The sequence below is a fragment of the Bombina bombina genome, chromosome 6 (genome assembly GCF_027579735.1).
Source record: "Bombina bombina isolate aBomBom1 chromosome 6, aBomBom1.pri, whole genome shotgun sequence".
NCBI lineage: Eukaryota > Metazoa > Chordata > Amphibia > Anura > Bombinatoridae > Bombina > Bombina bombina.
This window is the reverse complement of record NC_069504.1, coordinates 804868442-804886646: the sequence shown is the minus strand read 5'-3', so window position 1 is coordinate 804886646 and position 18205 is coordinate 804868442. Positions and strand designations below refer to the sequence as shown.

Genomic DNA, 18205 nt, shown 5'->3' with positions numbered 1-18205 from the left:
TATAGGAACTTAAGCACTGGTATTAACATGTTTTGCCGTTTAATTATTGTAGGTATTTTATTGTAAAAAATGTACGTATGTGATGGGTTTGTATCGTGTGTGTTTGAGCAGTGCATGTGTAGTGAGGAGAGTTTGAGTACTGTGTGTGTGTATTATGTATAGAGTGTGTATGTATCTAGTGTTCACTTTATGTGAATTTTGTATAGTCAGACCTCCACAAGTAACAGAATTCCACTGCAGACTCTCAATGTATTTCAGGCTTCAGCACCTTATACATAGGCTGACCATATTGCCGCTTTAAAAAGGGACACATATGAAAAATACATGTGTCAGGGTTGTTTTCAGGGCTGTTTAAAGAAATGGTTTTGTATAAGAACCCTCACATATGTATTTTTCATATGTGTTCCTTCTTAAAGCGGCAATATGGTCAGCCTACTTATACACCAATATCTGGAACTACAGTTCGCACAATTTTTGCTCACAAACAAAAAACAAAATACCAGTCTACCCATTTTACTAATAAAAAGTGTAGACCCACATAATCATCAGTATAAGTTTATTCATATTAGATTACAGGTGTATAATGCTGAAAACGCCAATGTATTATACCTAATGATGCATATAACACATAATAATACACATCATTACAAATGTTATCATGAAGATATACACAGTGACACAAAGCATAACACATACTCATTTGATTCCACATCTGCTACTATATCTACTGCCACTAGATTTTTATCACTGCAGCACACATTCCCAACTCACCTCTCTCTTGATTTTTCTTTGCCTTGTCTGGTCTCCTCACCAGTGTATCTTCCTCTTCCTCCCTTTCAGTCCTGGTGTCAACTGCCAATTCTTCCTCCTCCTCAACCTCCCCTTGGGGCTCCCCCTTGTCTTCCTCTTCCTCCTCAGTGGTCAGCTCTTTGAGAAACCCCTGCAAGAACTCTTCAATCTCATCATCTGTCAGAACTGATTGAGTTCGTCCTGATGGGCATTGAAAAACTAGAAGCAAGTAGAGGAGGGCTGCTGGACCTCCGGACCTCCACATCCCTCGACTCTAGGAGGAGCCAAAGATGAGAGGAGGAGGCACAGTCTGCAGAATAAATATAGTCAGTAAGGAGGTCACTAACAGAATATCAACATTCCATTAGAACTCATATTCTATTAACCCCTAGATGCCGTTAGGACGTTCCATGCCATCTTAAAAGTGCTGGGCTTAAACGCATTTAGGACAGCATGGAACTTCCTACCTTTTTTGGTGTCCCGCCCCCTCTTTGCTTTAGTCAATAACAAAATCTGACTGGGGGACGTGCCTACCATATGTAGACAGTCGTCCTTGACCCGATCCCGGTGTTGAAATCACATGATCACACTGATGATTACATGATTTCCTTTATTAAGCAAATGTTTACATCGGAACTTTCTTCCAATGTTCAACATTTGCTCCCTGCATGAAGGGGTTCTCATGTTCTATCAATCATAAATGTTCCTCCAATATGTTTCTTCACAGACATTATAAAAACATTTGCCTAGATTCAATAAATCCCATTCGTGAAACTAATATCTAAGAGAAAAGAATATTACTGCAACATTACAACTCAAAAATCTCAGAATTTATAAAGATTTCCATCTGCCCCTTGTCACATCCGCGAGTTGTGAGTCACTCTCCCTCATAATCAATGTAATATCATCTATTTTGTAAGTATTTTGAATTTGATGGTGTAGGGCAGTGTGTTTCTCAACTCCGGTCCTCAAATTCCCCTAACAGGCCAGATTTTCATGATATCTGAACTAGAGCACAGGTGAAATAATCAGCTGATGGTTACTGGTCAGCTGATTATTTCACCTGTGCTCTAGTTCAGATATCATAAAAATATGCACAATAATATAAGTTGCAAAAGTGAGTAACAAGGAAAAGAGTGCTGGCCCCTTAAAAAATAGTGGGATATAATTATATATAAATATTGTTGTTTAAGGCAGGGTGAATCGAAGAAAAAAAAAATAAGGGTCTCACTTTATTACACAAAATTTAGACACGAAGACAAAAACAATTAAAAACATTTAAACGGAACCACCTATATTATTAGTGGTGTGGATATAGATTGGATAAACAAGATTCTAGAATGAGTACAGGCTTACTCAAAGCAGCTAGGGAGTAATACTTTGAAGGATATCAATGGCTATATACTGAGTTCATGAGAAGGACCAATATCTGGGATGTAAATTGTAGATAATAGCGTGTTGCGGTTCAGATGGTATAATTACCACTGTATATATCAACTCTAACACTAGGGAGAGATAATGTTAGTCTCCTTATTTTGTAGCTGAACTTGGTATAGCTCGCTTACTCAGACAGTTCAGAATAATTACTCCAAAAAGTATGGTGTTTATTGCATAGATACTGAAAGAGTTAAATATCCACTAAATACTGTGAGCGTGCTGAAGTACCATAAAATGATAGCCACTATGTTCAAAGTATATCATTTGAAAGATTGTTGCTTTTATAAAGTATAATAGATCAAATAAAATTCTTCACTAAATGAGGTCCCATACACATAATTAAACATTTTATATTACAATCTCACAGTGTTTACTGTCTCTTTTTACTATAATTTGAATATGGAAATTTAAATCACAACATTCTTACAGAATCCCTCTCTTGGAAAATACAGATCAGAAAGTTCTCAGATTACATAAAGTGAAGTTCTCATTGATTCACCTACTATGAAATAGTTTTCCATCTAGTCATTGTAGAAATAGATATGCGTCTGAGTTATATGTTATTGCTAACACTATTCTGTACAATTCTGCTTAGTGTCTAATTTGACTTCTCACAAAATAGTATGAAAAGTTATTTGACTCTACAGTATAAATCCCCTTTCCAAAAAGATATGCAATTAACTTTACCAAACATAATCATGCATTTTTTAAATGTAGCAAGATACCTCAGTATTTAATGACAACCTACCTGATCTCAGTGTCACCTAACCCCTGGAAAGGGTGATTGGATCCCAAATACACCCTCACAAAAGTAGTAAGGTCTGTCAGGTGCTTGGGAGAGGGGTCAAAGGTTATTACGGTAGAACTGCTTAATGACAACCTCTGTTTGTCCAGATGCTCTTAATCCTTAATCTTCACATCACAATGGGACAATTAGATGGAGAAGAATATATTGATAACTCTGAGGAAGATGGGGGAGTTGCTAGTTAGAAAATTACCCCCTTCAGTCTGTTGCTTGCATTCTCTTCTCAGACCCTCATAGCCACTACCTGACATCTGCAAAAGTAAAATTAAATCCAGCCTCTCTGCTTCTCTCCACCCAGTTCCCCCCTTCCTCTCTCCAAATCTCCTTAACCCTTCCAAACCCACTATTCAAATGCTCTGCTTTGGGCAAAAAAGGAAGCAAGCAAGACAACGTTTTGTTGAATCAACAGACATAAAAAGGAAGGAAATATATAAAAGTTAGCAGGAAGAGAGAAATAAATGTAATTTTTATTTTTTAAAACGGTGTTATGTGAGAGTATTAGAGAGAAAAGACAATAAGAATAAATAGGGAACAAGAAATAGACAAACATAACAAACAGATATGTGCGGTAAATCTGTGTGAGAACATCAGTATAACAACACTGTGTAGAAGCAATAGGTTTTAAAGGGTATGAAATTCAGAACAATGATAACTTCATGATTTTCCAGAAATAATTGCATTTTACTGTATACATTCCCCAACAAATGATAATAATAATAATTATAAATAGAAACATAATCTTAAAATGGACTTAATAATGCAAAAATAAAATGGTGTTATGTGTTTAAGTAATGTATTGTACTGTTGCTTACAATAACCCCTACAAAGGGGTTAAACACACAGTTAAAATCAGCTCCAGAGCAGCAATGTGCTACTAGCTAGCTGAATAAATTGGGAGAGCCAATGCCAACAAGAATATGTGAATAGCCACCAAGCACCAGCAAACTCCCAGTAGTGCACTACTGCTCCTGAGCATACCTAGGTATGCTTTTCAATAAAGGATAGGGAAAAAATGAAGTACCTTTTATAAAAGAAGTACATTTTGCACACCCTATATGAATCATGAAAGTTTAAATGTAACATTTATGTCCCTTTAAAAAAGACATTCTAGTGCCGAAATGAAACCCTCTAATTCGTTAGACCATGTCAATCTTGCATTAGTAGTAACCCATGTAAAGTTCCACAGGTAAAGTATTGCAGCACGCAAACAGGATACGGCTAGTGATTGGCAGGTTGTGTGACAGCATTCTATTGATTAGCTGACCGCCTATGTTCTGCATGGGAGCTGGGATTTTACCCATACGTTTAACCCGTTTGCAGGGGCTGACAGGACATGAAACCCAAGTTTTGTCTTTCATGATTCAGACAGATCACACAATTTTATACAACTTTCCAGTTTACTTCTATTATCTAATTTGCTTCATTCTTTTGGTATCCTTTATTGAAGAAGCAGCAATGCATTATTGGGAGATAGCTGAACCCATCAGGTAAGCCAATAACATGAGGCATACATGCACAGCCACCAATTAGCAGCTCATGATGCTACCTAGGTATCATTTTCAACAAAGGATACCAAGAGAATAAAACTAATTAAATAATAAAAATACATTTTTTAAGTTGTCTAATATCGCATGCTCTATCTGAATCATGAAAGAAAAAAAATGGGGTTCATGTCCCTTTAAACACAAATCTTTTTAAGGTTAGTAAAGCAAAAATGGCTCAAACTTACATCACCTTATGTCCTATACTGTTATGCTGAGGAAATAAAGTACAGTAAAGTGCAGCCACCAATCAGAAGCTAGTTTTTAGCTCCTGAGCCTACCTAGGTACAAGTTGTTTAAAATTTTAAGCTCTATCTTAATCATAAAAAAAAAATTGACTTCATGTCCCTTTAATTTGTAATAGAATCTTTTTGTTTGTTGCATCTGAAAGACAATATTATAAAAATGTATCACTTTTTTTCCACTGTCAACAATTGTAGCTGTAGGATATTTATCTGTATTAGCCAATAAGCAACCTGTCCCACTGAATCAATTGTGCACAAACATGCATGTCCTGTTATATTCAAAAGCAATAGAAACATGTTTTTTCATGCAGCAAAATATTTTCAAGGTGTAATGAATGAATACAATAAAACACTTTGTTTCAGTTACTTCAGTTATAAATATAGGCTCACTAAAAGATTCTTACAGTTACAATAAACTTAAAACTCTTCAAAGAACATCTTCATTTTAGTTTCACAGTACCACTGCTTTTAAAACAACCCAAAAAACAACTTTGCTTTGAAGTTTCTCTGGATGAGGACATTGGCTGTGCTCTTCAAGTTTTCTGCTGAAAGTGTGTGATCAGTTGTCTGTTTGTAGCGCAGAGGAACTCATTTCACAGTGAGTGGGGGGAGAGGGTCAGGAACAGTTTGCTGGAAAGGGGGGGGGGGGGGCATTGTTTTTGCTGGAGGTTTAATGAGCTGCAGACTTGTAAACAGCCAAGAAAACAAGTCCTTAAAGGGCCACTCAAGTCAAAATTAAACTTTCATGATTCAGATACAGCATGCAATTTTAAACAACTTTCCAATTTACTTCCATTAACAAAATGTGCACAGTCTTTTTATATTTACACTTTTTGAGTCACCAACTCCTACTGAGCATGTGCAAGAATTCACAGCATATACGTATATGCATTTGTGATTGGCTGATGGCTGTCACATGATACAGGGGGAGGTGAAATAGACATAACTTTGCAATTTATTTAACAAAAATCTACTACTCATTTGAAGTTCAGACTAAGTGCTATTGCATTGTCTTCTTATCATGCATTTGTTAATTATGCAAATCTACATTGTTGACTGGTCCTTTAAGGAGTACAGGCCCCCCCCATGCAGTGCATCCTAGCAGCACTATAGATCTGCAGATTATTTCTCTATTAAAGGGGCAATCTAATTTAAAAATAAATAAAATGCTCTACTTAGTTTTTGCATTTGTAATTCAGCCACAAGCCTTACAGATCCTGAGCAGGGCATGGCCAGAAGCGACAGTTTTATGGCCTACCAATTACTGGACGTCTATTGCTCGAGAGCTGCAAGGATCCAATGCAAAAATGACCAATTAAAGCAATGCAATTTTTATTTTATTAAAGTGTCCATTGCTATCTTTAAAAAGCATGAATGTAAAGCTTATGAGCCAGCCAGCAATTTTAGGTTCAGCACCCTGGATAGTGCTTGCTTATTGGTGGCTACATTTAGCCACCAATAAGTAAGGGCAACCTAGTTTCTAAAAAAAAATGGGCGGGCTCCTAAGCTTTACATTCCTGCTTTAAAAATAAACACCTAGATTACGAGTTTTGCGATAACAGGGGTGCGGTGCTAACGAGCAGTTTATGCTCACCGCTAACTTACAGACAGCGCTGGTATTACGGGTTTTTACAAACCCGGCGTTGGCCGCAAAAAAGTGAGCGAAGAGCAAAATTTTGCTCCACATCTCACCTCAATTCCAGCGCTGTTTACGTTAGCGGTAAGCAGGTAAAACATGCTTGTGCATGATTTCCCCATAGGAATCAATGGGGGAGAGCCGGCTGAAAAAACCCCTGCAAAAAAGCAGTGTAAAGCTCCTAACGCAGCCCCATTGATTGCTATGGGGAAATAAAATTTATGTCTACACCTAACACCCTAACATGAACTCCAAGTCTAAACACCCCTAATCTTACACTTATTAACCCCTAATCTGCCGCCCCCGACATCGCCGACACCTGCATTATATTATTAAGCCCTAATCTGCTGCTCCGGACACCGCCGCCACCTACATTATACTTATGAACCCCTAATCTGTTGCTCCCAACATCGCCGACACCTACATTATATTTATTAGCCCCTAATCTGCCGCCCCCTATGTCGCCGCAACCTACCTACATTTATTAACCCCTAATCTGCCGCCCCCAACGTCACCGCCACTATAATAAAGTTATTAACCCCTAAACCTAGTCTAACCCTAACCCTAACACCCCCTAACTTAAATATAATTACAATAAATCTAAATAAAATTACTACAATTAACTAAATAATTCCTATTTAAAACTAAATACTTGCCTATAAAATAAACCATAAGCTAGCTACAATATAACTAATAGTTACATTGTATCTAGCTTAGGGTTTATTTTTATTTTACAGGCAACTTTGTATTTATTTTAACTAGGTACAATAGTTATTAAATAGTTATTAACTATTTAATAACCACCTACCTAAAATAAATACAAAAGTACCTGTAAAATAAAACCTAACCTAGGTTACAATTACACCTAACACTACACTATAATTAAATAAATTAAATACAATTAATTACAATTAAATAAAATTATCTAAAGTACGAAAAAAACAAACACTAAATTACAGAAAATAATAAAATAATTACAAGATTTTTAAACTAATTACACCTACTCTAATCCTCCAAACAAAATAAAAAAGCCCCCCAAAATAAAAAAGCCCTACCCTACACTAAATTACAAATAGCCCTTAAAAGGGCCTTTTTGCGAGGCACTGCCCCAAAGTAATCAGCTCTTTTACCTGTAAAAAAAAAAAGTACAAATACCCCCCCAACATTAAAACCCACCACCCACACAACCAACCCTACTCTAAAAACCTAACACTAACCCCTTGAAGATCACCCTACCGTGAGACGTCTTCACCCAACCGGGCAGAAGTGGACCTCCAGCCGGGCAGAAGTCTTCATCCAGACGGCATCTTCATCCATCCGGCGCGGAGCGGGTCCATCTTCAAGACATCCGACACGGAGCATCCTCTTGAAATGACGGCCGACGACAGAATGAAGGTTCCTTTAAATGACGTCATACAAGATGGCATCCCTTCAATTCCGATTGGCTACAATCAGCCAATAGGATTGAGCTGGCATTCTATTGGCTGTTCCAATTGCATCAGCCAATAGGATTTTTTTCTACCTTAATTCCGATTGGCTGATAGAATTCTATCAGCCAATTGGAATTGAAGGGACGCCATCTTGGATGATGTCATTTAAAGGAACCTTCATTCAGTCGTTGGCCGTCGTTTCAAGAGGATGCTCCACGTCGGATGTCTTGAAAATGGAGATGGACCCGCTCTGCGCCGGATGGATGAAGATAGAAGATGCCGTCTGGATGAAGACTTCTGCCCATTTGGAGGTCCATTTCTGCCCGGTTGGGTGAAGACTTCTGCCCGGTTGGGTGAAGACTTCTGCCCGGTTGGGTGAAGACTTCTGCCCGGTTGGGTGAAGACGTCTCAAGGTAGAGTGATCTTCAAGGGGTTAGTGTTAGGTTTTTTTTAAGGGGGATTGGGTGGGTTTTAGAGTAGGGTTGGTTGTGTGGGTGGTGGGTTTTAATGTTGGGGGGGGTATTTGTACTTTTTTGTTTACAGGTAAAAGAGCTGATTACTTTGGGGCAATGCCCCGCAAAAGGCCCTTTTAAGGGCTATTTGTAATTTAGTGTAGGGTTTTTTTTTTTTTTTGTTAGGGGTATTAGAGTAGGTGTAATTAGTTTAAAAATCTTGTAATTATTTTCTGTAATTTAGTGGGGTTTTTTCGTACTTTAGATAATTTTATTTAATTGTAATTAATTGTATTAATTGTAATTAATTGTATTTAATTTATTTAATTATAGTGTAGTGTTAGGTGTAATTGTAACTTAGGTTAGGTTTTATTTTAGCTAGGTGGTTATTAAATAGTTAATAACTATTTAGTAACTATTCTACCTAGTTAAAATAAATACAAACTTGCCTGTAAAATAAAAATAAACCCTAAGATAGCTACAATGTAACTATTAGTTATATTGTAGCTATTTTAGGATTAATTGTATCGTAAGTATTTAGTTTTAAATAGGAATAATTTAGTTAATTGTAGTAATTTTATTTAGATTTATTTAAATTATATTTAAGTTAGGGGGTGTTAGGGTTAGACTTAGGTTTAGGGGTTAATAACTTTATTATAGTTGCTGCGACGTTGGGGGCGGCAGATTAGGGGTTAATAAATGTAGGTAGGTGTCGGCGATGTTAGGGCCGGCAGATTAGGGGTTAATAATATTTAAATAGTGTTTGCGATGCAGGAGTGCGGCGGTTTAGGGGTTAATATATTTATTATAGTGGCGGCGATGTCCGGTTCGGCAGATTAGGGGTTAAAATATTAATTTTATTGATTGCGATGTGGGGGGGCCTAGGTTTAGGGGTTAATATGTAGTTTATGGGTGTTAGTGTACCAGTTTTATGCTACGGCGTTGTAGTGTAAAACTCTTAACTACTGACTTTAAAATGCGGTACCAGGCTTGACAGGAGAGGGTCTACCGCTCACTTTTTGGAAGACTCGTAATACCGGCGCTATGCAAGTTTCATTGAAAATATAGGATACGCAATTGACGTAAGTGGATTTGCGGTATTTCCGAGTCTGTCCAAAAAAAGTGAGCGGTACACCTGTACCTGCAAGACTCGTAATACCAGCGGGCGTTAAAAAGCAGCGTTGGGACCTCTCAACGCTGCTTTTTAACCCTAACGCAAGACTCGTAATCTAGCCGAAAGATAGCAAGAGAACGAAGAAACATTTATAATGGAAGTAAATTAGAAAGTTTCTTAAAATTGCATGCTCTAGCTACATCATTAAAGAAAAAAAAATGGGTTTAGTGTCCATTTAAAGAACATAAAAATACGTGTTACTTGCATATCACTATGGGGTCCATCACAATTCTTTAGAAAAGTTTATCTGATGATTTTTCTATAAAATTCACTATTAACCTCTTCACCAATATGGGCGTATATATACATTGTGTGGTACTTTGCCTATCAAGTTACAGCCAAGAGCTGGAGTTCCTGAGCTCCAGGCATCTGCCGGCATATAGAACCGAAGCGTGACTGGTGCTCCAGTTCCATATTAGGGCAGATGCCAGATCGTTACACACAGTGACACTGTCTGCGTCACTGTGTGTAACAATCCTCTGCTGGTGCCAGGGGGAGGTGTGGGGCGGCCCAGCAGCGGGGAAGGGAGTATGAGGACCCTACACACAGAAAATAAAAGCAATAGCAAAGCCATATATGTCTACTATTTGTGAACAAAGGGGATCCCAGAAAAGCTATTACAACCATGTGTGTTATGATTGCACAAGTGGTATGTAAATAATTTCAATGAGAAATCCAAAGTTTGTGAAAAAATTAACGATTTTTTTTATTTGATCGCATTTGGCAGTGAAATGGTGGCATGAAATATACCAAAATCAATACCTTGGGTTGTCTACTTAAAAAAAAAAAAATAATAATAATATATATATACAGGGAGTGCAGAATTATTAGGCAAGTTGTATTTTTGAGGATTAATTTTATTATTGAACAACAACCATGTTCTCAATGAACCCAAAAAACTCATTAATATCAAAGCTGAATAGTTTTGGAAGTAGTTTTTAGTTTGTTTTTAGTTATAGCTATTTTAGGGGGATATCTGTGTGTGCAGGTGACTATTACTGTGCATAATTATTAGGCAACTTAACAAAAAACAAATATATACCCATTTCAATTATTTATTTTTACCAGTGAAACCAATATAACATCTCAACATTCACAAATATACATTTCTGACATTCAAAAACAAAACAAAAACAAATCAGTGACCAATATAGCCACCTTTCTTTGCAAGGACACTCAAAAGCCTGCCATCCATGGATTCTGTCAGTGGTTTTGATCTGTTCACCATCAACATTGCGTGCAGCAGCAACCACAGCCTCCCAGACACTGTTCAGAGAGGTGTACTGTTTTCCCTCCTTGTAAATCTCACATTTGATGAGGGACCACAGGTTCTCAATGGGGTTCAGATCAGGTGAACAAGGAGGCCATGTCATTAGATTTTCTTCTTTTATACCCTTTCTTGCCAGCCACTCTGTGGAGTACTTGGACGTGTGTGATGGAGCATTGTCCTGCATGAAAATCATGTTTTTCTTGAAGGATGCACACTTCTTCCTGTACCACTGCTTCAAGAAGGCTTCTTCCAGAAACTGGCAGTAGGACTGGGAGTTGAGCTTGACTCCATCCTCAACCCGAAAAGGCCCCACAAGCTCATCTTTGATGATACCAGCCCAAACCAGTACTCCACCTCCACCTTGCTGGCGTCTGAGTCGGACTGGAGCTCTCTGCCCTTTACCAATCCAGCCACGGGCCCATCCATCTGGCCCATCAAGACTCACTCTCATTTCATCAGTCCATAAAACCTTAGAAAAATCAGTCTTGAGATATTTCTTGGCCCAGTCTTGACGTTTCAGCTTGTGTGTCTTGTTCAGTGGTGGTCGTCTTTCAGCCTTTCTTACCTTGGCCATGTCTCTGAGTATTGCACACCTTGTGCTTTTGGGCACTCCAGTGATGTTGCAGCTCTGAAATATGGCCAAACTGGTGGCAAGTGGCATCTTGGCAGCTGCACGCTTGACTTTTCTCAGTTCATGGGCAGTTATTTTGCACCTTGGTTTTTCCACACGCTTCTTGCGACCCTGTTGACTATTTTGAATGAAATGCTTGATTGTTCGATGATCACGCTTCAGAAGCTTTGCAATTTTAAGAGTGTTGCATCCCTCTGCAAGATATCTCACTATTTTTGACTTTTCAGAGCCTTTCAAGTCCTTCTTTTGACCCATTTTGCCAAAGGAAAGGAAGTTGCCTAATAATTATGCACACCTGATATAGGGTGTTGATGTCATTAGACCACACCCCTTCTCATTACAGAGATGCACATCACCTAATATGCTTAATTGGTAGTAGGCTTTCGAGCCTATACAGCTTGGAGTAAGACAACATGCATAAAGAGGATGATGTGGTCAAAATACTCATTTGCCTAATAATTCTGCACTCCCTGTATATATATATATATATATATATATATATATATATATATATATATATATATATATATATAAATGTTTTGACAGGTAAATAAAAAAAATAAAAAACAAGGCTCTATTTCTCTTTAAATGGAGTAATAGCAAAAATGCTAAAAATTGTCCGGTATTCTGGGCAAATTTTTCTCTGAAAGTCCCGGTAGTGAAGGGGTTAAAGGGATATGAAACCCAAATATTTTCTTTTGTAATTCAGACAGAACATACGATTTAAAAAAAGTTTCCAATTTACTTCTATTATCAAATTTGCTTCATTCCAACAGTATAATTTGTCAAAAAGATACCTAGGTAGCAGGAAATAGTGCTGCCATCTACTGCTCTTGCAAATGTATAGCTTTCTTGTAAAACTGCTGTCATATAGTGCTGCAGACATGTGCGCACTCCTGAGCTTACTCCCTGCTTTTCAACAAAAGTTACCGGGAGAAAGAAGGAATTAAATAATAGAAGTAAATTATAAAGTTGTTTAAAATGACATGGTCTATCTGAAAGAAACATCTTGGGTTTCATGTTCCTTTAAAGTCTACAGGGATTCTTGTAGATAAATCATTTGGTAATCTTACCTAAAGGATTGTGAACAACTCACAAATGGGTTAAACACATAGTTAAAGTCAAATCTTAGAAGCCGTTGTTCTGTCGAAAACTCCATGTCGTCAAAATCTCCAATTATGTCCCTTCCGGTGACTCTCCCATTTTCACTATTTGTTTTTGCCTCTGTCTGGGGGGTTGGGGGGGGCGCCCTGTTGATCCTCTGGCATCCACCCCAAGTGAGCCTTGGGCAATGAGTGAACCCCCCAGGTGGAGGCAAAAATAGATAGTGAAGATAGGCGCTAATGCTGAATTACAGTGCCCATCTGATTGGCCCGTGTCTCCGTGAGGGACAGGATGCACAACCAATCAGATGAATGGTTCGGATGTAATTGGAGATTTCGACGACTTGGAGTTTTTGACAGGACACCAGCCCATTTTTGGTTCAGAACCTGGTTTATGCTTGCTTTTTGGTTTGCTAAATGTATCCACCAATAAGCAAGCGCTATCCAGGGTGCTGAACCTAAAATGGGCTGGCTCCTAAGCTTTACATTCCTGCTTTATTAAATAAATATAGCAAAAGAACGAAGAACAATTGATAAAAGGAGTAAATTAGAAAGTTGCTTAAGATTGCATTCTCTATCTGAATCATGAAAGAAAGAAAAATTGGGTTTATTATCCCTTTCAGTGATCATTACACAAAGCACATTTGTTTTTAAACAAAAACAAATATTTACCATTCTTTTTTTCTTTGCTCTTTTATGTGTATGAAATGGTGGAAATAATTTGCTTACATGTATTTTTCAATACTCTGTACTACAAATGCAGAAGAATCTCAGATTAAAATACAGGTACATATTCCCAAATTCGGAATTCCAAAATCCAAATTTATTCTAAAATCCAAACATTTTAATTAATATTTTTTTTAAAAAGAAACTTTAAAAAAAAAAAAACAATTTTCCCTGCCTGTAAGTCACAAAAGTATTGTAAAATGATATCAAACTACCTTTAGTTACAGGTATAAATTGTATTATGATATTTAAATATTGCGTAAATATTGTTGTTTACATTTGGTCCCATCCCCTCACCTAATTGTCCCATTTTAAAAATACAAATATTCCAAAATCCAAACTATTCTAAAATCCAAATCTTTTCCGGTCCAGGCATTTGGATAAAGGGTTTTCTACCTGTTTTACTTAAAGGGACACTGAACCCAATTTTATGTGTGTGATTCAGATAGAGTATGTAATTTTAAGCAACTTTCTAATTTACTCCTATTATCAAATTTTCTTAATTCTCTTGGTATCTTTATTCGAATGTAAGTTTAGATGCCGGCCAATTTTTGGTGAACAACCTGGGTTGTTCTTGCTGATTGGTGGATATATTCACCCACCAAGTGCTGCCCAGTGTTCTTAAAAATAGTTTAGATGCCTTCCTTTTCAAATAAAGATGGCAAGAGAACGAAGAAAAATTGATAATAGAAGTAAATTAGAAAGTTGCTTAAAATTGCATGCTCTATCTGAATCACAAAAGAAAAAAAATTGGGTTCAGTGTCCCTTTAATGATTAAACACTGCCTATGAGAAACATTTTCATGTTCCATATGACCAATGCAGGACACTGAATCATTCAGTGGATAGTAAAGCTAAAACCAAGAACCCCTTTTTCATTTAATTAATCCTTCTAATCATGCCAGACAATTTTTTTACACGATAAATATCTCGTTACTGACCTTTTGAAATCAGTCGACTGTACATCTGCTTATACACTTTTCTCTGAGTTCTAAATGTTCCAACACGGCCTATTAAAATCTTTATCAGTAGTGCAAAAGATTTGTTAAAGAGTACGTTGGACTGTGTGAAGCTAAACACATGCATTAAAACCTTCTGTGAATACACAGCAATATAAACAGTGATCCATAATGTGAGCCCTTCTGCTGATCACTACTTTTATTGCTGTGTATTGACTGAACACATCAGCTCATGCTTTCAGTACAGATTCCAGAAGTAGTTGATGAGCGGGTCCTATGGATTCTGATTGGAATAGTGTTTCTCAGTTCCAGTCCTCAGGAAATACTAACAGTCCCGGAGTATTTTGGGAGTGAACAGGTTAATATCCATGGTTACTGATCAGCTGATAATCTCACTTGTGCTCTATTTCACATATCCTGACAATCTGTCCTGTTTAGTGAGCCCTGAGGACTGGAACACTTTGGAAAGTAATATGCTTGTTAGCCTCAATATTGGTTATAACTTAAAGCAAGATTAAAGGGGAAGTTTACTCAAAAATGTTCTCCCCTTTAATTTGTTTACAATGATCCCTTTTATCTGCTGGAGTGTATTAAATTGTTTCCAAGTATTTCCATTACCCTTATATTGGCATTTGAAATAGTTTATTTAGTCTGTGGTACCCCCATCCATCCTGAAAGTTTTTGGCCTCAAGGCCAAGCTCTGTTAACACAGCCAGTAGAAGAAATTACACTCCCAGCGGGATATAGAAGAGATAAGGTAATAAAATGTTAATTTTCCATTGTATATTTTCTTTTATGTCTCATAATAGTGTTGTATTGCTATGTATATGAATAGCATTGTATATTTTGATAATTTGCCCTTACTGGTTAAGGGCCTTTGTAAGTGGTTATCTTGTACTGTATCTTCCTTAACCTCAATAAAAAATAATAAAAAAAAAATAATGTTAATTTTCCATTGTTTTCTCCAAGTATAAGTGATTGGTTTACAGACAGATATAAGATAAAGAAGCAGGTAATTGTACACAATGTGATAAAGTAATGAGATATGATTATATCTACAAGCTCAACCCATTTTATTAGGTTGTGGCTTCAAAACACAAAATCAGCTAATTCATATGCACAAATAAGCCTTAAAAAAGTAAATCTCATACATTTTATACTCTGCAGCTGGTAAAAAAAAGTAATTGGTAACACATTAATGGAAAAACAATTTTATAGTATACTGTCCCTTTAAAGGGTCATGATACGAGGGCGGAGCCTGGAGGAGCACAGTGATGGCAGCTTAATCACTGAGCTCCGTGCATATTAAGACACTCAAGGGTAAAACATGTCTGTAAGAAAGCAGAACAAATCAGGATCTGGAACAAAGTCATCCATGCAACATCCCTTTTTCAAGTCCTCCAAAGGAGATAAAGTTCAGCTAATTCATATGCACAAATAAGCCTTAAAAAAGTAAATCTCATACATTTTATACTCTGCAGCTGGTAAAAAAAAGTAATTGGTAACACATTAATGGAAAAACAATTTTATAGTATACTGTCCCTTTAAAGGGTCATGATACGAGGGCAGAGCCTGGAGGAGCACAGTGATGGCAGCTTAATCACTGAGCTCAGTGCATATTAAGCAAGGAAAGTGTTCTAAACAATGTGAATATGTGACAAGCTGACTGAAAACTTAGAGGAAAACCCCCTTAACCCCCAGGCAATAAAGCGGAGCTTAAAAAAACACTGGGGGATAAAAAAAAGACAGGCGAATGAAGATTAATCACCTACACCGCTCACAACGTTGGCAAGTCTGCCATTCTCATGAAATTCTGTTGTGGCCAACGGGGTGTGACACATAATCCGATGCTGGAAAACAACAGGGAGACTCCCATGAACACACCTCGCAGTTGAATCCGGCTCCGGTAAGCAAAAAAAAACAAAAAAAACCTGTACTTGTCGGGTGGCCGAGGAGAGGGAAGGCGTTGATATATGACGCTCTGAACCACCATTTTCACATAGCCCCGATGTAGCACGCGGAACAAAAGATATACCCCGCTTCAAAGGGCGATTGCGAATAAAAATAAAAAAGAGAGAGAAATTGAATAAATCCAGTAATGCCCTGCCAGGAGAACCAAGGTTTATGGGCAATGGAGGAAGGAAATGGGAGAACTTTCTAGGCCCTGATTAGTACAGTGCAAAAAGGACAAGGAAATTGCATAGCTACTATTTCAAAAACGCTCCAGAATAAAACCATCATGCCACTAAATTGAACACTTTCTGTGGAGGTTGAGAGCCGGATAATAATATGATATATATATGATATAACTGAGGGGTTACATTTAGATACCGCAGGTACTGGGGGTTAACAGGGCATTATATATTCACTGCAGAGACAAGTGCAATAAACACAACTCTTATAACTGTTTTGGACTCACATACTGGCACTTACACTATTTCTCATTCTCTGAAGCTGGGAATCAGTATTGGCACTAATACAACGGGATAGTGCCAATACTGATTCCTGCTTTATTAAATAAATATAGCAAAAGAACGAAGAACAATTGATAAAAGGAGTAAATTAGAAAGTTGCTTAAGATTGCATTCTCTATCTGAATCATGAAAGAAAGAAAAATTGGGTTTATTATCCCTTTCAGTGATCATTACACAAAGCACATTTGTTTTTAAACAAAAACAAGTATTTACCATTCTTTTTTTCTTTGCTCTTTTATGTGTATGAAATGGTGGAAATAATTTGCTTACATGTATTTTTCAATACTCTGTACTACAAATGCAGAAGAATCTCAGATTAAAATACAGGTACATATTCCCAAATTCGGAATTCCAAAATCCAAATTTATTCTAAAATCCAAACATTTTAATTAATATTTTTTTTAAAAAGAAACTTTAAAAAAAAAAAAAACAATTTTCCCTGCCTGTAAGTCACAAAAGTATTGTAAAATGATATCAAACTACCTTTAGTTACAGGTATAAATTGTATTATGATATTTAAATATTGCGTAAATATTGTTGTTTACATTTGGTCCCATCCCCTCACCTAATTGTCCCATTTTAAAAATACAAATATTCCAAAATCCAAACTATTCTAAAATCCAAATCTTTTCCGGTCCAGGCATTTGGATAAAGGGTTTTCTACCTGTTTTACTTAAAGGGACACTGAACCCAATTTTATGTGTGTGATTCAGATAGAGTATGTAATTTTAAGCAACTTTCTAATTTACTCCTATTATCAAATTTTCTTAATTCTCTTGGTATCTTTATTCGAATGTAAGTTTAGATGCCGGCCAATTTTTGGTGAACAACCTGGGTTGTTCTTGCTGATTGGTGGATATATTCACCCACCAAGTGCTGCCCAGTGTTCTTAAAAATAGTTTAGATGCCTTCCTTTTCAAATAAAGATGGCAAGAGAACGAAGAAAAATTGATAATAGAAGTAAATTAGAAAGTTGCTTAAAATTGCATGCTCTATCTGAATCACAAAAGAAAAAAAATTGGGTTCAGTGTCCCTTTAATGATTAAACACTGCCTATGAGAAACATTTTCATGTTCCATATGACCAATGCAGGACACTGAATCATTCAGTGGATAGTAAAGCTAAAACCAAGAACCCCTTTTTCATTTAATTAATCCTTCTAATCATGCCAGACAATTTTTTTACACGATAAATATCTCGTTACTGACCTTTTGAAATCAGTCGACTGTACATCTGCTTATACACTTTTCTCTGAGTTCTAAATGTTCCAACACGGCCTATTAAAATCTTTATCAGTAGTGCAAAAGATTTGTTAAAGAGTACGTTGGACTGTGTGAAGCTAAACACATGCATTAAAACCTTCTGTGAATACACAGCAATATAAACAGTGATCCATAATGTGAGCCCTTCTGCTGATCACTACTTTTATTGCTGTGTATTGACTGAACACATCAGCTCATGCTTTCAGTACAGATTCCAGAAGTAGTTGATGAGCGGGTCCTATGGATTCTGATTGGAATAGTGTTTCTCAGTT

The 18205-nt window shown here is 36.9% G+C and overlaps 1 protein-coding gene across 1 annotated transcript in view; it reads right to left on the bottom strand.

Annotated features, from left to right (window-relative positions):
* Window positions 1–3270, bottom strand: part of AEBP1 (AE binding protein 1) — a 78377-nt gene extending 75107 nt beyond the window's left edge. Inside the window, exons 1-2 of the mRNA XM_053718138.1 lie at window positions 2975–3270; window positions 772–1099 (exon numbers count right to left, since the gene is read on the bottom strand). Of these exons, the coding sequence (XP_053574113.1) occupies window positions 772–1054 (283 nt within the window). The 5' untranslated portion in view covers window positions 1055–1099; window positions 2975–3270. The remainder of the gene's footprint in view (window positions 1–771; window positions 1100–2974) is intronic.
* Window positions 3271–18205: the final 14935 nt, after the last annotated feature.